The sequence below is a fragment of the Suncus etruscus genome, chromosome 14 (assembly GCF_024139225.1).
Source record: "Suncus etruscus isolate mSunEtr1 chromosome 14, mSunEtr1.pri.cur, whole genome shotgun sequence".
NCBI classification, from domain to species: Eukaryota; Metazoa; Chordata; class Mammalia; order Eulipotyphla; family Soricidae; genus Suncus; species Suncus etruscus.
The window spans coordinates 90,887,845-90,909,465 of NC_064861.1; the positions used below are offsets into that span (position 1 = coordinate 90,887,845).

General features: G+C 47.1%; 2 protein-coding genes across 2 annotated transcripts in view; both read left to right on the plus strand.

Annotated features, from left to right (window-relative positions):
* Window positions 1–21,621, plus strand: part of LOC126028593 (C5a anaphylatoxin chemotactic receptor 1-like) — a 334,324-nt gene that overhangs the window by 84,165 nt on the left and 228,538 nt on the right. The window lies entirely within an intron of this gene.
* The window catches only part of LOC126027513 (C5a anaphylatoxin chemotactic receptor 1-like), a 38,040-nt gene continuing 30,652 nt past the window's right edge, over window positions 14,234–21,621 (plus strand). The window contains exons 1-7 of the mRNA XM_049786508.1: window positions 14,234–14,263; window positions 15,671–15,715; window positions 15,766–15,834; window positions 16,721–16,765; window positions 16,827–17,301; window positions 17,439–17,569; window positions 17,653–17,764. Of these exons, the coding sequence (XP_049642465.1) occupies window positions 14,234–14,263; window positions 15,671–15,715; window positions 15,766–15,834; window positions 16,721–16,765; window positions 16,827–17,301; window positions 17,439–17,569; window positions 17,653–17,764 (907 nt within the window). The remainder of the gene's footprint in view (window positions 14,264–15,670; window positions 15,716–15,765; window positions 15,835–16,720; window positions 16,766–16,826; window positions 17,302–17,438; window positions 17,570–17,652; window positions 17,765–21,621) is intronic.

Sequence of the window (21,621 nt, forward strand, 5' to 3'; positions counted from 1 at the left end):
GGGTTATTCCTGGCTCTATGTTCAGAAATCGCCCCCTGCAGGCTCGGGGGACCATATGGGATGCCGGGATTTGAACCAGCGACCTTCCACATGCAAGGCAAACGCCTTAACGCTGTGCTATCTCTCCGGCCCTAATTTGTATTATTATTTTTTACTTTGGGGCCACACCCAGCAGCACTCAGAGGTTATTCCTGGTTCTTCACTTAGAAATTATTCCTGGCAGGCTTGGAGGATTATATGGGATGCTGAGAGTCGAACCCAGGTTCTTTCTGGGTCAGCTGTATGCAAGCAAAGCAAACACCTTAGCATTGTGCTATCTCTCTGGTCATACAAATTCTTTATTTTGGGGGGAAATCACAGCTGTCAGGCATGGGGGACCTTATGAGATGCCTGGGATCAAACCCCAGTAGACTGCAGGAAAGGCAATGCAAAGCAAACACCTTTCTCGCTGTCTTATGGCTCTGGCCTTACTCCTGTCTCCTTCTTTTGAACAGTTGTATACTGTTTCCCAGGCTGGAATGAACCTCAGGGTGTGTTCAGCCCGGTCCTTGCCAGGTGCATTTGTGATCATTTGAAGATTTCCTTGAAGAGTCACAAGAGTGAGTCAGCCAGCCACTCTGCTGTCCCCAGGGCCACTCCTAGAAACCTCAGAGCATTTCCTCCGGATTGGTTCTGTGGGCCCAAGTCAGCCAGGCATAGGCTAAGAGAGCCTATGGCAGAAAGCGCTGGGGCAGCTGTGACTCGAGTCAAAGGTTCTGAGTCTATTTACCATCTGGTGTGATGAGTCCCACGATGATGTCACCCGGCTGAGGGTGGGGGCAGTGGCAGTGTCAAAGGTCCAGCAGAATCAGGACAGTCTGGGCCCTTCTGCTGCGCTGGCCATGAACCATTTAGTGACTGGAACTGGGGAATTCTTAGGGACAGGTCCCAGGAAAACTGTAGGGTAAGATGTTGGAGCAAGGGGCCCTGGCCAAGGTTGACCAAAGGAAACCTTTTGCCTACTTTATCTTTTCTTTGGGGGTCCATGCCAAGTGGCGCTAAAGGAATCTCCTAGCTATGTACTGACGAATCATCCTGACATCCTCTGGGGATCAAATGGGATGCTGGGCGTTGAACCTGGGTCATCCATGTGCAAGGCAGACACCCTCCCTGCTGTGCTCTCACCCACTTTAACTTTCTCCCTTGAAAATTCTCCTGCTTTTAGAAAAATGCAGACAAGTGCCCCCCCAGGCTAGCCATCCCTCCCTCCAAATTTCTCTGTCTGTCTGTCTGTCTGTCTGTTTCTCTGTTATTCACCCCCGTTTACAGCCACCGAGTCCCATTTTCAACCATGTGCTTGCTGTGGGACCATCATAGTTGGAGGATTGGGCGGACTTGTTAGCAGCTGTACCATGGTGGTGGTGATGCTGTCCGGGTTGGCTTCTCCACCCCGCTGGCACAGAAGGACTCCTTCACATCCCTATGCCTCAAGTTCCCTGTAGGCCCTTCCTGCACCGATGTTCAGGGATCAGAGTGCTGAGCAACCGCTGGAGGGTCACACCTTGCGGTGCTCAGGAGCCCATGCAGTTTGGGGATAAAACCAGGACCCAGTGATCTGAAGACTCCTTTGTGGTTTGTTGTGTTTTTATTGGTGTATTTTGGTTTGGGAGCCACATTTGGTGATGCTCAGAGCTTACTTCTGGCTTTGCACTGAGGAATCACCTCTGGCAGGCTCGATGGAGAGGGTCTGGATGCTCAGGAAATCGAAGCCAAGTTGACCACATGCAATGCAAGCGCCCTTTCCTCTGTACTATCTCCCCAGTGATCCCCTCCTGTTTTCTAGAACCCTCAGTTGTCTCTTCCTTTTATCTCTCTCGAGGAAAGCATCTATTTTTCTTTCCCTCCCTCCTTTGCTCCCACCCACTCACCCTCCCTCCCTTCTTCCTTCCTTACCCATTCCTTCCTTTCTTTCCTCCCTCCCTTCCACCACCCTTCCCTCCCTCTCTCTGCCCTTCCTTTTCTTCCTTCCCTCTCCTTTTCTTTTCTGTATTTGAGCCACGCCTGGCAGTACTGAGGATTTCCTCTTGGCTCTATACCCAGGGACCTCTCCTGTTGTAGCTCAAGGGACCCACTGGGTTGCTGGGAACCGAACCCACACCAGTCATATACAAAGCAAGTGCCCTGCCCAAACACAAACGTTCTGGCCCTTAGACCCGGTGACTTCAACCTCTTCTTTGCATGTCCTGATATCCCAGCCAGGTCTGCCATCTGCACCCTCTTTCCCTGGGACCTCTCTAAAACCTTGGGGCTCCCCCTCCTCAGCTCTGACCCTCCTCCTCCTCCCTTGCCTCTCTCATGGCCCCCAGGACTTCATGAACATCAGTGAAATAGGCGATATTCGGTACGACAGCCCAAATTGGGACAGATCTTCTGATTTCCTGCACACCATGCCCAGCATGGTGGTGGCCATGGTCATCTTCATGGTTGTCTTCATAGTGGGCATGTCAGGCAACTTGCTGGTACTCTGGGTGACCCGCTCTGATGCTTGGCGATCTATTAACGCCATCTGGTTCCTCAACCTGGCTGTGGCTAACCTCCTCTCCTGCCTAACGCTGCCCATCTTCATTGTCACCATCATGCATGGCACCTGGCCTTTAGATATCAAGACATGCCGCATCCTGTCCTTGTTCTTCAACTTCAACCTCTATGCCAGCACCTTGCTCCTCGCCATCATCAGCGCAGACCGCTTCCTCATTGTCTTCAAACCCATCTGGTACAGGAACTACCGCGTGGCCTGGCTGGCCTGGCTGGCCAGTGGCGTGGCGTGGATCCTGGCTCTGGTGCTCAGCATCCAGTCCTTCGTATTCCGACGAGTGCACAAGGATCCCTTTTCGAAGAAGGCCTTGTGTGGTGTGAACCATGGGTGGGATGGTGTGCAGGACGAGCTTGCTGTCACTGTCACACACTTAGTCCTGAGTTTCCTGGTCCCCCTGGTCACGATGAGCGTCTGCTACACTTGCCTTTTGCTTCGGACCTGGAGCCGGCCAGCCACATGCTCCACCAAGACCCTCAAGGTGGTGGTGGCCGTGGTGACCAGCTTCTTCATTTTCTGGCTGCCCTACCAGGTTTCTGGCATGGTTTTGGTCTTGTTTTCCAGAGATTCTCCCTGCTACAAGCTCACTTTGTCCCTAGATGTGGTGTGGGTGGCCCTGGCTTATGTCAACTGTTGTATCAACCCCATTATCTATGTGGCTGCTGCCCGGGGCCTCCATATCCGGGTCTTCAAGTTCCAGCCTGGCCGGTTGCGTCAACTGCTGACCGAAGACTGGACAAAGAGAACAAGTGTCCCACTTGCTGTCCATGGTGGATACTGGGGTCCATAAGAGCCAAACCCAGATGTGAGGGTCCTATGGCCAACTGCCCTGCTCCTTGCTTGCCCAGGACACTCTGATCTACAGTTTCTGCGCCACTGGCTGCCCTTGTTCTTCCTTTTCCTTCATCTCCTTTTTCTTCTCCTCCAAATTGTTTTTTTTTTGGGGGGGGGGGGGGACATACCTGGCAGCGCTTAGGGATTATTGATGGGCCTACATTCAGAAATCACTCATAATGCATAGAAACTAGAACCTTTAAACAGAAATCTGACACCAACAACAGTGAATGTGCGAAAAAATTTTAGCGGGACTACAGAGAATGACTCAGGGGTTGGACAACCTAGTATGCCTGGAGCCCAGAGTTGGTCTTATGCCATAAAATTTCAGGTGTAAGGTCTCCTTGTATTTAGCCCAAGGCTTTTCCTTTCAATTTCCCCCATAATTTGCTGAGCCTATGCAAACAACAACAATTGCCATCACACCATTTTTACTGTATTTTGTTTGTTTGTTTGTTTTTGGGCCACACCTTGCGGTGCTCAGGGGTTACTCCTGGCTATCTGCTCAGAAATAGCTCCTGGCAGGCACGGGGGACCATATGGGACACCGGGATTCGAACCAACCACCTTTGGTCCTGGATCGGCTGCTTGCAAGGCAAACACCGCTGTGCTATCTCTCCGGGCCCTTTTACTGTATTTTTTTTAACTCTTATCCTTGAAGAGCTTACTGAACTTTCTGCTAGTGCTTTCATGAGTTCATTGATGATTCAATAATTATCAAAAATATACTTGTTACTGAACTTTTTTCTTTCCTTTCTCTTCCATCTCTAGTTTATCTTTCAATTTTCTATTTTTTTAAATCATGCTGCTTTTGGTCTTCCTGAAACAAATGTATTATGATCAGTTACGTCAACTATGTGATGCATTTTCTTTAAATAAATAAAAAATATTAAAATATTAAATTCAAAAAGAAAAGAAAAGAAATCAGTCCTCACAGGCTCTGGGGACCAGATGGGATGCCAGGGATAAAACCCGGGTCTGTCTTGGGTCATCAGCATGCAATCCAAGCGCCTTTCCCAATTGTTCTAGCACTCTGACCCATCCTGTCACTGCTGTCCTGGTCAGAACAAATTAGAAAATTCTTGTGATTCTCAGGATAGTGGGAGCAGAATTTGGTAGAAAAACAAATCCACATGCAGTTGTTGGGGGTGAATCTGAATTTAAACTGATTAATTGCTGAAGGAATTTGGACAAATGTATAGCATTTGGAACCCAGCAAGTGGCTGCACTGGTTAGTTACAGCTGGGATCATATTGTGGTCATACTTCTTGGTGTTTTTTGTTTTCCACTTCTTATCAGACTGATTTTCTTCACAGTTTAGGAACTTAAAACTGAGATTTCAGCTATCCTTCTAGAAAATAAAAAGAAAAGAGGCCGGAGTGATAGTATAGTGGTATGGTGTTTGCCTTGCACACAGCTAACACAAGATGGACGGTGGTTCAATTCCCTGAATCGCTAATGGTCATCCAGCCTGCCAGGAGCGATTTCTGAGCACAGAGCCAGAAGGAACCCCTCAGTGCCACCAGGTTTGACCCAAAAACAAGAAAACAAACACAAAAAGAAAATAAAAAGAAGAAAGGGGGAGATACAACCACCACGGTTTAAGGAAATTTAAAGTCAGAAGGCCTGCTGAGCTCCCCCAGCATGGATGGCTGAGAAAAAACCTCCAAGAGAGGTCTCTTCCTTGAAAAGTGAGGGTGCAATTTCTCAAGCTTAGTAATAGTTGCAAATATTTATTTGGCCTAATCAGAATCTCCCTGTTGCTGTGCTAAGTATGAATATATTTGAGCACTTATTTCCAGATGACATTAGTACTGGTAATATGGCCTTGATTAAACATCACTTTACCTGGGAAAATCAGCATCAAGAGAAACAAAAAGAACTTTGTAATCTCAAAGTGAAGTTCGTCTTCTCAAAGATGTTCTGTATCTTTACCCAGTCTGCTCACTCAGATGAGAGGAAGCCTTCATAGGAACACCTGGAAACTTGCTCATCTTTGAATTTATATCAGAATTGACACCCAGCATCTGGCCTGGAGTAAAAAACTTTTGAGACATTAAAATTTGCCCTTTTGAGCCAAGAGAACATCTGGCTCAGCTCCCTGCTGTTTACACACAGATCCTGGTATCCCCATCCTGAAGATCCAGGAAATACTATCAAGCACAGAGCTAGGAGAATCCCCTGAGCACATCAGTGGCCCCAAAACAGCAGCAGCAGCAGCAGCAGCAGCAGCAGCAGCAGCAGAAGAAGAAGAAGAAGAAGAAGAAGAAGAAGAAGAAGAAGAAGAAGAAGAAGAAGAAAAGGAAGAAGATGAAGAAGACGAAGAAGAAGAAGAAGAAAAGGAAGAAGATGAAGAAGAAGACGAAGAAGAAGAAGAAAAGGAAGAAGAAGAAGAAGAAGAAGAAAAGGAAGAAGATGAAGAAGAAGAAGAAGAAGAAGAAAAGGAAGAAGATGAAGAAGACGAAGAAGAAGAAGAAGAAAAGGAAGAAGATGAAGAAGAAGACGAAGAAGAAGAAGAAGAAAAGGAAGAAGATGAAGAAGAAGACGAAGAAGAAGAAGATGAAGAAGAAGAAGACAAAGAAGAAGAAGAAGAAGAAGAAGAAAGAGAAAGAAAGAAAGAAAGAAAGAAAGAAAGAAAGAAAGAAAGAAAGAAAGAAAGAAAGAAAGAAAGAAAGAAAGAAAGAAAGAAAGAAAGAAAGAAAGAAAAAGAAGAAGAGGCAGCTTAGGCAACCTTCTCTGGTTTGAAGCTTTTTCGGCCTAAGTGGTATCAGACTGGGTAATGGAGGAGGGGGAGGCAGGAGCTTGATCTGTAAGATGTGCAAACCAATCATGTGTAGTGTGGAAGTTAAACTCTTTGTATTAACCAATGAAATGCTTAGCTTTCTAAAGCCTGTTGGCCCTATATAAGTTGTCTGTAGTTTCACGAAAGGTCTTTGTCTTTCATGAGACTGGGGCCAAGTAGCTGAATAACGTCCCTTTTGCATTTTACATGATCAAAGCTGGCCTTTGACTCTCAGCATTGGTCGGATTATCTCTTCAGACCCTAACAGATGGAGTGTAGCCTCATCCTTCACCCTTTCTCCCTAGGTAACTTGACCTTACCTGCAAGACCCCGCCCATTCCTAGGAGGGGTCTTGGAAAAGGTAGATAAAGTATGAACCAGAGGGGATTAGGCTTGAGGCTGGCACTCTGTGCTTTTGGTCTTTGACCAGCATGGAGGGCAAAGGGAAGATGGCTGAAAGGAGTTAAGATGCAGGGCTAGCGAAGAATGGCTGTGCTTGAAAGGTTATGAGATAGGCCACACACATGTGGTGAATAGGGCATGAATAAAGTTGATGCTTCCTGATGCCTGCCTGTGAGTGAATTCAATACCCGTTGCTTTCCTGAACCCCAGACCCACCAGTTGATGGGGGATGAAGCCACGTGGCCGGGGCCTAAGGACAAAGGCCTCCATCCTTCACCATCCACCACCATAATTCATTGGGGACCTTACGGGATGCTGGAGATTGAATCCAGTTTGATATGTGGCATGGCTTGCAAACATTCCCATGCCATGGTGTGTGTGTGTGTGTGTGTGTGTGTGTGTGTGTGTGTGTGTGTGTAGTTAGATGTGGAGGAGAGGAATTCAGCCCTTCAGCGCTGGGCCTAGATAAAATTTTTGACACTTTCAAAAGGAAAGGGAGGTTGAAAGATAGAATGGGACTTGAGGCTAGAGTGATGACGGAAAGGGGATGGCATTTACTTTATTTGTAGGGGACCTGGGTTAACCCTGGCATGTCATAGATTCCCCAAGCCCTGCCAGGAGTGATCCCTGGGCACAGAAAGAGCATGTGGAGCCAGTGTGGGTCCCCAGGTTTATTCATTGCCACCGTGTGAACCCCAAGATGCCTCTGAATCTTTGCTGGAACACTTGAGTATCACCATACATAGACCCAGCAAAAAATCAAAAGTAAAGAGGGGCCAGGATTCTGGATTACAGTTTTTGTGTGTTGGAACCCCAGGACTTTTCCCCAGAACCTTAGGGAATCGCTAATATCTGCAAGGATGGCTCCACTGATCCTTGGTAGAATCACACAGTTTTCTGGGGTATGATCGCAGTAATCTACAAGGTAGCCAGTCTTCTGCAGGTTACTGCAATAAGCTGCAAGTCTGCCTGCTGCTGCGGTGCTGCAGAGGCCTGAGTCGTCCAGGGCCCTGTGCAGGAAGGCTCACAAGTGCCCATGAGCCCGAAGGAGCCACCCAGGCAAACCAATTTCATAGTGACTTCTTGAGAGAGAGAGAGAGAGAGAGAGAGAGAGAGAGAGAGAGAGAGTCAGAGAGAGAGTAACAGAGAGAGAGACAGAGAGAGACAGAGAGACAGAGAGACAGAGAGATTGAGAGAGGCAGGGAGAGAGGGAGAGGGGGAGAGAGAGAGGTAGAGAGAGAGACAGAGAAAGAAAAAAAGACAGAGATGGGGGGGGACAGAGACAGAGACAGAGAGGAGGCCTGAGAAATAATGCAGGTAAGACATTTGCTTTACACACACAGACCCGGTATTATCCTTGTCCCGAAGATCCAGGAAATACCATTGGGCACAGAGCTAGGAAAATCCCCTGAGCACATTCTGTGTGACCCCAAAACAGGGAGAAAAAAAAAAGAATAGGCAGTTCAGGCAACCTTCTCTGGTTTGAAGATTTCTGCAGCCAGTGAAATGAGCCAGAAATTGCGCTGTGAGGCAATGCCGCGTCTGGCCACTAGAGGACGCCCTGTGCTTCAATCTGGAACATGGCTGCGGGGTTGCCCATGACTGTTAGTTTGCAAATAATCAAGAGGCGACAGCGAAACTGTTTTCAGCGCTGAGGTTCTTCAATTTTTTGACTCCAATATTATTCCTTTTTGGGGATTGGGGGACACATCTAGTCGTGGTCATGACTTTCTCCCGACTCAGGGATCACTCCTGGTGGGACTTGGGAGACCAGATGGGGTGTCAAATCCACACGGACTGGGTACAAGGCATGTGCCCTTTTGGCTATATTTCCCCGATCTCTGGACTTTTTTGGGGGAAGGGGGTTGCACACCTGGTTGCCTAGGTTCCCGGCTCTGTGCTCAGGGGTCACTCCTGGGTTGGTGGTAGCAGGAGATATCAATTGTATGCAAGGCACGTACTTGCCTGCTGTGCTATATCTTGGACCCTAGACTTTTTTGTTTTGCTATATTTTGTGTTGTGTAGAATAAAAATAGAAATATAAAGACCATGAGTTGGGTGAGGATGCCCCAGGTACTGTGTTCCTAACCCCCCAGGCGAACGGGTCTGATGAAGCAGTTGAGAAATAATGCACAGCAGTCAGAAAAGTTATTCATTGGAGTCCGCTTGCTTTATTCCTCACAGCTTTTCTCTGTCATGAGTTTCTGTCATCTTTCTTTGTGAAGCTCTGCCCTCATCCCCAGGCAGACTCTTTCTTTATTATCCCAAACCCCACACAGCAGGGTAATCAGGTGGACTTTTACATACCAAAAGAAGAGGTTAGGAATAAGGAAGTTATGAGGAAGGGTTGACTTTACAGTTTTGTTTTGTTTTGGGATCATACCTAACATCCCTCAGGTGTTACTCCTGGCTCTGCACTCAGAAATCAATCGCTCCTGGCAGGCTCAGGGGACCATAGGGGTGCCAGGGATCAAACCTGGGTTCGTCCTGGGTCAGCAGCGTGCAAGGCAAATTATCTCTGTGATGTTTTATCACTGGCCCTAAAGACTTCTTCCTCTTCTTCTTCTTCTTTTTTTTGTTAAATAGGAACCAAACTTGGTGTCACTTCGGGTCCAAGTGCCCCTAGTGATGTAAACATGCCAGTCAACCCTCAACCACAAGACTCTCATTCTTGCTGCAAAACTTTGAGGTTTAGCCAGGCAGGAAAGACTTAAAGAAGTCAGGGCGGAAACTCATCTCTGCCAACTCTCTGAGGAAGGCTGAGGAGATAAGCTGCAAGTTTCTGGGGGGAGGAAAGAAAATGAATGGGTGGGGAGCTGGATTTCTGCTGCAGTGGAAAATCATGCAGCTAAAAAAGAAGGAAGGGCTGGCACAACCATGGGCACCTTGAAACCTTAGTGCCTGGAGCTATGTACACCAAAGGAAAGTGATCTAACCCTTTCGTGGTGCTTCCTAGAACAATGCCTGGAGGAAAACCAAACAGATAAGGAAATATGCTAGAAGTTAGGGGACATTGAGAGCACAAAGGGGAGGGCACTGGCCATGGTTGTGACTTAGCAGGGCCTGAACCCTAGATATTGTGGCTGGTATCACAGCAAAGTGGGATTCATCTTGCTAGGCCTGTAAGCTGAAGATTTAAGCTGGACAAATTTATTTATTTATTTTTGTGGGTTTGGGGTCAGGGCTGTTACTTTTGGTCCTGGCAGTCTTAGGGGACCATGGGGTGCAGGGAATTGAATCAGGTCTGTCCTGGGTCACCAAGAGCAAGACAAATGCCCTACCACTGTGCTAATTATTATCATTATTTTATTTTATTTTATTTATTTTTTAAATTTTATTGATTGGTTGATTGGTTTTTGGGCCACACCCAGCGATGTCCAGGCGTCACTCCTGGTTCTGCACTCAGAAATCACCCCTGGCAGGCTGGGGGACCATATGGGATGCCAGGAATAGAAATAGTTCCTTCCTAGGTCAGCCGCATGCAAGGCAAACACCCTACCGCTATGCCATCTCTACGGCCCCTATTTTTTTTTCTGAGAATTTTTCAAGAGGGATATTCCTGTTAACATTTTAAAATAAGAAAATTATAGTGATATGTAAAACATAGTAGAATGCCAACAAAATATGCAATATTTATCACTGTTTACTAATATTACATCACATAAAACAAGCTCTCTCTCTCTCTCTCTCTCTCTCTCTCTTTTTTTTTTTTTTTGTTTTGTTTTTTGGGACACACCTGGCAGTGCTCAGGGGTTACTCCTGGTTCTACGCTCAGAAATTGCTCCTGGCAGGCTCGGGGGACCATATGGGATGCTGGGATTCGAACCACCATCCATGCTATCTCTCCAGCCCCAGAACAAGCTCTCTTTAAGTATAGAGGAAATGAAAAAGGTACGCTTGAAGAATCAGATTAGATACACTACATCTAAATTATTATCATTATTTTTATTTTGGCTCCATCTGTCAATGCTCAGGGCTTCTTCCTGGCTTGGTGCTCAGGAGACACACGGGGTACCAGAGATCAAACTCAGGACAGCTGCGGGCAAGGCAAGTGCTCTTGCCCTACTCTACTATCACTCTGGCCCTTGCTTAATATTCTTATGATAAATAGGAATATTATTATACTTAATGCGAACATCATATTGAATAGGAAATTAGAATATTTTCATAAATAAGACATTACATAGTTAAATTTTTCACATACTCTTTTAGTTTTGAGGCTACACCTGTCTGTGCTTGGGGGCCCATGCAATGTAGGGATGGAATCTGGGCTTCCGGGACCCTGCCCTTGGAAAATGTCCCAGCATTTGACTAGATTTCTATCTAAAGACAGCTGCATTCCTCTCTTCCTGTCATCATTCTTCCCTCCTTCCCTTTCTTTCTGCTCCCTCCTTCCTTTCTCTTTTTCACTTTCCTCCCTTCCCTCTTCCCTCCCTTGTTAGCTGAAGCCATTCTGCCCTTTACCACACCAGTTGGAATTTTTTTCACGTATTTTTTTTTGTGGCTACACCTGGTGTCCCTCAGGGGTTCCTCCTGGTTCTGTGTTCAGGAATCCCACCTGGCAGGCTCCAGGGAGCCTATGAAATGGAATCTGGGGATTGAACCCAGGTGGACCACGTACAAGGTAAAGGCCCTCCCCACTGTGCTATAGCTCTGGCCCTGCAAGTGTTGGGGAAAAGCAGAGAGAGTTCCAGTATGTGTGTAAGCTGGTTGGGGGGCTCCCTTCTTTAAGGTGCCCATCCTAAGGCTGAATCCAGGTTTGTTCCTGGGGGACTTTTATTTATTTATTCAGTTATTTATTTAGATTTCTGGGTCACACCCGGCAGTGCTCTGGAATAACTCCTAGCAGAATTGGGGAAGCATATGGGATTGGGGTGGGGGTAAGGGGGGGGAATTGAAGCTTCCTGGGGCCTTAAAAGCCCCTGAGATTCACTGCTGTGGTTGCCCAGGGTCCTTAAAAGAGAGAGGAAGAGGGAAAGAGAGGAGAGAAGAGAGGAGGGGAGGGAAGGAGAGGGGAGAAGAAAGGAGGAGAGGGGAGGGAAGGGTAGGGGAGAGGAAAAGAGAGACAGCTTTAATCTGGGGTGGTGGTGGTGGTGGGATCAGCCTGACTGAGGGGCCCAGCCAAAATAAGGAGGCACAGATTTTCAGCCTCCTCCAGGGAAACTGTATGGGGACCTATGGGGTACCCCAGAGAGGGCTCTTTGAGCACAAGCCAATTAGGGTGCCCAGAAGAGAGATGGTCATTTTCTCTTGGTCAGCTGTTCCCTCTTGTGGACTTCAAAAACTGCAACCCTCAGGCACAGGGATACTCAGAGACAGAAAACAAGAGACAGGAGGCAGGACGTGGAAAATGGTGAGTCCCGGGTTCCCTGCTTATGGGGCCCTGATGGACCAGTCTGGTGGTGGGGTGCTGGGGTCCCCTCTCCAGTGTCTGCCTTACTTCACCTGGTAGAAGGAAATGAAATGGAATGGGGGGGGGGTCATGCTACTTCCTTTCCCAGTTGTGAGAGGTAGAATGTGTGTATGTTTCTGTGTATGTTTGTGTTTGTATGTGATTGTGTATATCTCTGTGATTGATGTGTATTTCTGTGTGTATGTGTGCAATTCGGTGTTTTTGCATGTATGTGTTTGCTAGTATATGATTGTGTGTGTTTGTTTGTATGTGTGTGTGTGTCTGTGTGTATTTGTGTGGCCGTGTGGTCAGAGCTGGCTTCGATGTCTCTGTTTCCTTAAAAATAGTCCCGATCACCATAGCTTCCAACCTCTGGTCAATGCCAGCAGACACGGTTGTGTGTCCAAATTGTGGGATGTGGAACTTTCCAGAACAGAGGTCTGGGACCCACGGGATAAGAAATCAGGCCTGGGACCATGTTGAAATGCTGCCTGATTTCTGCCTTCTGTGTAATATCTGTGGATACTTTTGTCTCGGGCCCCAGCTCTCTCTGTGCTCCCCCAGCAAGTGATCTTTCACGCACAAAATGAAGGGTCAGGAAGGGAGTTGAGAGCTTGAGCTGATCTTGTGTGTGTGGACACCAAGCTTGATCCCTGACAACTCACACCCCCCCAGACACTGGATATGGACTAAACTGAAAGATGAAGCCATTAGAAAACCCCCAACTCCAAGAAATAGCTGTTTTCCACCTGCTTCCAGCCAGAGTCTGGGCTTCCAGAACTGTCAAGGCTGAAACCAGGCAGGACCTTTTTCACTGCATTTCATTAGTTTAGTAATTTTGTGTATATTATTTTTAAATTTATTTTAATTTGTATTTACTTAATTTTAAATTTTTGTTAATTAATTAAAAAAAAATTTTTTTTTTTGGTTTTTGGGTCACACCCGGCGGTGCTCAGGGGTTACTCCTGGCTGTCTGCTCAGAAATAGCTCCTGGCAGGCACGGGGGACCATATGGGACACCAGGATTCAAACCAACCACCTTTGGTCCTGGATCGGCTGCTTGCAAGGCAAACACCGCTGTACTATCTCTCCGGGCCCTAATTAATTAATTTTTATTTTGAGGCCTCACCCAGTGGCGCTCAGGGTTACTCCTGGCTCTGCAGTCAGAAATCACTCCTGGCAGTCTCAGGGGACCCTATGGGAGGCCAAAGAAAAAACACTGGTTGGCTACATGCAAGGCAAGACAAAGCAAATGCCCATCCCACTGTCCTATGGCTCTGGCCTTTTCTTTTCCTCCTCCTCCTTTTGAACGATTGTATAGTATTCCGCCCCCCCCCCCAGCCTAGAATGAGCCTCTTGGTGTATCCAGCCCAGTCCTGGCCAACTGCATTTGTGATCATTTGAAGCGTTCTTTGGAGAATCACAACAGTAAAGCTTTGCCAGTCTGCTGTCCCCGGGGCTGCTCTTAGAAACCTCAGAACATTTCCCTTGGATTGGTTCTATGAGGCCATCAGCCAGGGCAAAGTGCTAGGGGAGCCCATGGTAGGAAGCTCTAGGCATCTGTAACTGGAGTAAAAGATACTGAGTCTATTCCACATCTTATGTGATGTGTCCCCAAGTGCTGAGTCACCCGACTGAGGGGGGGCGCAGTGGAAGAATCAAGGGTCCAGGCATAATCATGACACTCTGGGCCTTTCTGTTTCGCTGGACATTAGCCATTTAGTGACTGGAGCTGGGGGGATTCTTGGGAACAGGAATAGGTCCCAGGGAAACTGTAAGGCAAGATATTAGGGCCTTAACAAAATGTTAGGGGCCTCAGCCCAAGGTTGACCAAAGGAAAACTTTCACCCACTTTATCATTTCTTTAGAGGGGGTCCCATGCCAAGTGGCACTAAAGAGTCACTCCTGGCTCTGCAGTAAGGAATCATTCCTGCCATCCTTTGGGGATCGTATGGGAGGCTGGGGGTTGAACCTGGGTCAGCCATGTGCCAGGCAGACACCCTCCCTGCTGGTGTTCTCACCCACTTTAACTTTCTGCCTTGAAATTTCTCCTGCTTCTAGAAAAATGAAGAGAAGTGCCCCCTCACAAGCTTGCCACCCTTCCCTCCAAATTTGCTCAATCTGTCTTGTCTGTCTTTTACTCTGTTCATCGTTCCCTTCTACAGCCACTGAGATACATTTCCGACCACATGCTTCCTGTGGGACCATCATAGTTGGGGAAGGATTGGGGAGGCTTGATAATGGTTGTACCATGGTTATGAGGCCTGTCCGGGTGGAATCCGTACCCTGTGTGACACAGGGCTCCTCCATGCCCTAGTGCCTAGGGGGACCCAGCAGGACCTCCCCAGACCCAGGTGTTCAGGGTCCAGGGTACTGAACTGCCACCCTGCACAGGTGCACATGTGGATGCTACTCTCCACAGGCACACTTGTTACCCCCCAAGCTCAGGTTCCTACTCTGGCTCCCTCCGCTCCACCTGCAGCATTGGCAAAGGGATGCTGAGAACCGGCCCTTTAAAAATTATTTTGGTTGGGGGGGAAAGGGGTCACACCTTGTGGTGCTCAAGGGATCATGCAGTATTGGGATAAACCCAGGACCCAGCAATCTGAAGACCCCTTTGTGTTCTGTTGTGTGTTTTTGTTTGGGGGCCACATTAGGTGATGCTCAGAGTTTACTCCTGACTTTGCACTCAGGAATCACCCCAGCAGGGCTTGGTGGGGGAGGTCGGGGACCATATGGGATGCCCGGGGAATAGAACCCAGGTTGACCACATGCAAGGGAAGTGCTCTCCCCTCTGCACTATCTCTCTGGGGATCTCCTAATTTGTTTTAGAACTCTCAGCTGTCTCTCTTCCTTTCATTCTTCCAGCAGAAAACAATCTTTTTTTCTTTCCCTTCCTTCATTCCTTTCTTTCTTCCTTTCTTTTCTTCCTTCCTTTCTTTTTCTGTCTTTCTTTCTTCCTTCCTGCCTTTATTCTTTCTTCCTCTTTCTTCCTTTCTTTCTTTTCTTCCTTCCTTTCTTTTCTGTCTTCCTTTCTTTTCTTCCTTTCTTTCTTTTTCTTTTTGTCTTCCTTCCTTCCTTCCTTCCTTTATTCTTTCTTCCTCTCTTTCTTCCTCTCTTTCTTCCTTTCTTTCCTTTCTTTTTCTTTCCTTCTTTCTTTCTTTCTTTCTTTCCTTCTTTCTTTCCTTCTTTCCTTCTCTTTCCTTCTTCCTTTCTTTCTTTCTTTCTTTCTTTCTTTCTTTCTTCTTTCTTTCTTTCTTTCTTTCTTTCTTTCTTTCTTTCTTTCTTTCTTTCTTTCTTTCTTTCTTTCTTTTCTTTCTTTCTTTCTATTCTTTCTTTCTTTCTTTCTTTCTTCTCTCTCTCTCTCTCTCTCTCTCTCTATTTTTGGGCCACAAATGAGGGTACTCAGGGCTTTCACCTGGCTCTGCATCGAGGGATCTCTGGGTCCTACTGGGAAGCCAGGAATCAAACAAACATCAGCCATATACAAAGCAAGCGCACTCCCCACAGCACTAGCCCTCTGGCCCTTAGCTCTGGCTACTTCAACAACTTCCTTGCATGGTCAGATACCCCAGATGGTTCTGCCATCTGCACCCTCATTCCCTGGGGCATCTACAAACCCCTTGGGCTCCCCCTCCTCAGCTCTGACTCTCTATTCATTCTCCACTGCCTCTCTCATTTCTCCCAGGACTACATGAACACCAGTGAAATAGACTACAGTCACGACAACAATGTAAGTATGGAGATCCAGTAGACTATCTGCACTGCCCACTCAGCCTCAAGGCCCAGAAGGAGGTGGCCAAGGGCATCTATGTGGCCGTCTTTGTGGTGGGCATGCTGGGCAATGTACTGGTATTGTGGGATGTGAAATAAAAACAAAAATATATCATTTCACTGTAGGGTGAGGTTGTCCCAGGCATTGTGTTTCTAACCCCTCAGGCAGACGGGTCTGATAAGGCAGGGTAGTTATGGAGGAGAAATAATACACAGCAGTCAGAAAAGATACTTATTGAGTCGGCTAGCTTTATTCCTCATGGCCTTTCTCTGCCATTATCCATAATCTGCCGTGTGCTGCTTATCCGCCATGTGGTCTCCCTCTCTGTCTCTAGCCCCCAGGCTGATCCTTTTTATTTTTATTATGTAGAACAACACCCACCAGAGTTCAGGGAATGTCCTTGTAATCCAGGTGAAATTTACAGACCATAAGGAGAGGTTAAGGAAAAAGGAAGTTGGGGGAAGGGTTACTCTCCCTCCCTCCCTCCCTCCCTCCCTCCCTCCCTCCCTCCCTCCCTCCCCTCCCTCCCTCCCTCCTCCCTCCCTCCCTCCCTCCCTTCCTTCCTTCCTTCCTTCCTTCCTTCCTTCCTTCCTTCCTTCCTTCCTTCCTTCCTTCCTTCCTTCCTTCCTTCCATCTTTTCTCCTTTTTGGTCACATCTGGCAGTACTTTTGGCTTCCTCCTGGTTCTTTTCCCAGGATCACTTCTGTTGTAGCTCAAGGAGCCCACTGAGTTGCCGGGAATGAAATTCACATCAGTCATGTATAAGGCAAGCACCCTCTCCTCATCACTAACCCTCTGGCTTTTGGCCGTGGTGACTTCAAGTTCTACCTTGCATGTCCTGATACCCAGCTGGCTCTACATCTGCACCCTCATTCCCTGGAGTATCTCCAAATCCCTGGGGCTCCCTCTCCCCAGCTCTGACCCTCATCCTCCCTTCTCCCCTGCTTCTCTCATTTCCCTCAGGACTACATGAAAACCGGTGAAATAGACTACAGTCACTATGACAATGTAAGTTGGGATGAGCCAGTGGTTGGCACATGCCCCCCCACCTAGTCTCAAGGCTCACCAGGTGGTGGCCATGGTCATCTATATGGTCGTTTTCGTGGTGGGCATTCCAGGCAACATGCTGGTACTCTGGGTGACCATCTTAAAGGCCCGGCACACAATTAACGCAATCTGGTTTCTCAACTTGGCTGTGGCCGACCTCTTGTCCTGCCTGGCGCTGCCCATCGTCATTGTGACCATCCTCATGCATGGCAACTGGCCTTTAAGTGACATGGCCTGTCAAATACTGACCTCGCTCATCCTCTTGAACCTCTATGCCAGCATCCTGTTCCTTGTCACCATCAGCGCCGACCGCCTCCTCATTGTTTTTCAACCCATCTGGTGCCAGAATTACCGCGTAGCCTGGCTGGCCTGGCTGGCCAGTGGCGTGGCCTGGATCCTGGCTCTGGTGCTCAGCATCCCATCCTTCATGTTCCGACGAGTGCACAAGGACCCTTTTTCCAAGGTGGCCAAGTGCATTATGGACTATGGGTGGGATGGTAAGCAGGTCGAACTTACTGTCACAGTTATGCGTTTGGTCCTCAGTTTCCTGGGACCCCTGATAATGCTGAGTGTCTGCTACACTTTCACTCCTGCTTCGGACTTGGCGCCGGCCAGCCAACACGCTCCACTCAAGACCCTCAAGGTGGTTGTGGCGTGGTGACCAGCTTCTTCATCTTCTGGCTGCCTACCACATTCTGGCATGGTTTTGGTCTTGTTACCCAGAGACTCCTCGACCTACAAGCACGCATGTCCCTGCACACTACTGTGGGTGGCCCTGGCTTATGTTAACTGCTGTATCAACACCCCATTATCGTATATGGTTGCCACCCGGGGCCTTCACACTCAAGGTCCTCAAGTCTCTGCCTGCCAAGCTGCGTCAACTGCTGGCCGAAGACTCAGACACAGAGAACAAGTCCTATCGCTATCGCAAAATGGATTCTGAAGTCATAAGAGCCAGGTGTAAGGGGACCCTTGGCCTGCTGACCTGCAACCCTACTCTGTACTCTGCACAGGACACTATGGTCCATAGTTTCCACTGTTACTGGCCACTCTCCTACTCCTGTTCTATCCTTTTCCTTCATCTCCATTTTCTCCTTCTCCTCCTTTTTTTTTTTTTTTTGGACCACACTCGGAAGTATTCAGGGTTTACTATCAGAGTTGCAAGGCAGTGTGACTTCACAACCATTGTCATGGCAAATTATTTTGTTCACAAAATCATGTGTGGGTGTGTGTATATCTATGTATGTATGTGTGTGTGCGTTATGCCATACCCTGAAAATCATAGCAGTTACTCCTGGCTCTGTTCTCAGGAGTCACTCTTGGTGTGTTAAGCTGTAACTCACCCATATGACAAGCCTGTAGCTGCTTGAAAGGTTATTCAGCTCTTCGCCCTCCCTTCCCAGATACTGTTCCCTGTTGCATTCCAAGATCAAATTCTGAGAAAATGAGATGTCAGCTTGTACCATAGAGTGGTCAAAGTCTCCTTGTTATAAAGGCCATTCTGTTTTTTGACCCAAACAGCATCAGACCAGGTAATGGGGGTGGGGGAGGCAGGAGCTAGGACTGTGGGACATGAGAACCAATCATGTATACTGTGGAAGTTAAACTGTTTGTATTAACCAATGAAATGCTTAACCTGCTGAAGCCTGTTGACCCTATATAAGTTGTCTGTTGTTTCATGCAAGGAGTTTGTGTTTCATGAGACTGGGCCAGCTAGCAGAATAACCTCCCTTTTGCATTTTACATGATCAGAGCTGGTCTTTGACTCTCAGTGCCAGTTGAGTTATCTCCTTGGACCCTAACATTGTGGGGCTTGTCCGGATAGATCCCTAGGCCTGAGGTCTGACAACCCTGATATTGAGAGGATCAAAAGTCTGCAAGTAGTTTGAGCAGTATAAAAAAGAACCAAGAGGCCTGACTAGTCAGGTGGTTTGAAAAATAACCGACCTGACTTGGAAGGCGCCAAAATGGAACAGTTTGTGAGCTTGGCAGACATGCTGCCTGAGAAGAGCTCCCTCTGAATACTAAGGAAGATGTTCTGGTTCTCATTTCTGGATCCTCTCTGAATGGTAGACTCAGTTTGGTGAGATCAAGAAGGAAGGAAGGCAAAAAGCTTTGGTTTATTGTGAACACCATTTTAGTGTGTATCTGGACTCTGTTATATGTGAAGCAGTTTCTGGTCTGCCCTTAGTTGCATTCTGTTGCTTTGCTTATGTGTGTGTTGGCCTTGATAAGTCTCTGGGTCTGCTTCTGCCACCACTGTAGTGACCTAGGGAAGCAATGGGAAGTGCCCCAAACCAGAGGGCAGGTGCCATGGAAAAACGTGCCCTCCTGCTATTCCTCATCTTCCATGGGAGTGGGGGTGTCCTGATGCTGAAGCAGGAAAGCCAGGACCGGCATTTCAAAATTAAAGTTAGGCCATCAGCACTGGCCACAAACTTCAAGGAAAATAATGAAATCAAGTCTCCCTTTTCCACTCCCCAAGCAAGCACCCCAACTGTGAGTATTAAAGTAGGCAGCAAAGGGATGGCACAAAGCCAAATAAGCCAGTCCAGTTAGCAGATGAGAGTCGAAAGTGGGGTTGCTTTGGGTAGTGTAAAGTAATTATTAAAACATTTGGAATTGGGAGACTTTCTAAGTTCATGTCTGTAATAGTTAAAAATCAGAGAGAGAGAGAGAGAGAGAGAGAAAGAGGAGAGAGAGAGAGAAAGCTGAGAAACCTTGAGATAAGTACACCAAACTCCGTTTTGCCACCCACCCTTCAGGAATATCAGAGAAAGTACATAATTTAAACTCTATTAGGTGCCAACTGTAACAAAACTATCAGTAAAGAAAAATTTTGGTCATTTTAAATTCAAGTGAGCTACAAAAGTTACAAAATTTGGGTGGTTTATATTTCTACTGGAGAAAAGTTCTCATTTTAAAGGTATCTAAAAATAGGAGCTGCAGTAGTAGTAGTGATAAGACATTTGCATTACATGCTACCAATTCAGGATGGACTCAAGTTCAAATCTCGGCATCCCATAGGGTCCCCTGAGCCTGCCAGGAACAATTTCTGTGCACAGCGTCTAGGGTGATCAATAGCACTGCTGGATGTGGCTCAAAATCTGGAAGAAAAAAAAAAAGAAGTATCTAAAAATATAAAATTGTGTGGAAATCTCGTTTTAGATAATATTAATAAATTTGTGAATATTTAATACTGTTTAGATAAATAAATTACATAACTGTGTTGCCATAATATTTGATGTTGGTCATAGGTCTTCAAATGTCCTTAAATAAACAAGAATAATAAAAGCAAGAAGCAGCCTCCTTATTTCACATCAGTACAACATGTTAAACTAGTTGTATTTAATAAATTTAGCCATTTAGTTTCAGTTAAAACACTGAAGCAGTTCAGCAGGCAACACGGGGAACAGTGTGGCTCCATGCTGTAGGCTTTTTGGCCAAGCTTTGGGGAAGATGTGGCCTTCCAACTGCCCCCCACAGTCTCCTGTTTCCTTCCTCCCAGACCCCAGGGTTATCCCTGGCTGCCTGCCCAGGGTGCCAACAAGGTGGGAGCCAGCGAGCAGTTTAGAGGGCACCCCAGGCCTCCCCCATCCTGCACTGGAGGGGAGGGGACTGGTGAATTTCCGGCTTCCAGCATAATCAAGGATTCAAACTCCTCTCTGGGAGCTGGAAGTTTAAGCAAGCAGCACGGAAAATAGCATGGATCCATGTTGTAGGCTATTTGGCCAAGCTTAGGGGAAGATGTGGCCTCCAACTGCCCCTGAAAGCCCTCTCTTTCCTTCTTCCCAGACCCCAGGGTTACCCCTGGCTGCCTGCCCAAGATGCCAGCAAGGTGGGTACTGGCGAGGCATTTAAAGGGGACCACAGGCCTCCTCTGCCCTGCACCAGAGGGGTGGATTGGGGGAGGGGACTGGTGAACTTTCAGCTTCCCACTAATCCCCATTCTCAAAAATGTATATAGATTTAGAGGATACCATATAGTTTAATCCACTTTGCGTTATACAGTATAGATTGTTAAATAAGATATCATAGGTGTTCATTTATATTTACAATATACAGAATATCTATGTTGTATTATTCCCTTCCCCGATTGGCTCACCACCTTACAGGTTCATTTCTAGTCCTTGCTCTTACCCCCACTGTCTATTACCCCACATGTAACCATTTTTACCCTCAGCTCTTCTCTCCTTATGAAGCAAAGTATTATCCTCTCTCCAGCTAACTGCCAGCCAGCTCCCAAAATGAAAATATAGACTCTCAGACTGAGAAGAAATCAAAACTCTGTTCCTATCAATCTATTGTCAATGGACTCTTATCCTCCAACTCTCTTCACTGGGTACCTGTGCTTGCTACCATAATCTGTTTCCGAGATGCCCCCACTCAAAGACATTTCCTAATACGGGAGTGCTGGGAGTTGTTTACAGACTCCAGATGGCCAAATCACAGACCAAAGTGGTGTCCTGGAAACAACACCCTCACCCCCCCCCAACTATTTCTTTTTTTGTTTGTTTTTGTTTTGGGGCCACACCCATCGGTGCTCAGGGGCTTACTCCTGGCAGTCTGCTCAGAAATAGCTCCTGGCAGGCACGGAGGACCATATGGACACCAGTATTTGAACCAACCACCTTTGGTCCTGGATCAGCTGCTTGCAAGGCAAAACACAGGCTGTGCTATCTCTCCGGGCCCGCCCTTGACTATTTCTAAACATAAAAGGGACATGTGTATCTCCTTTGTATATTCTAGATGTATTTCCTTAATATCTATAACTCCTTTGAATAACCTCTTATATAGTGAAATTTTGCCCATTGTTT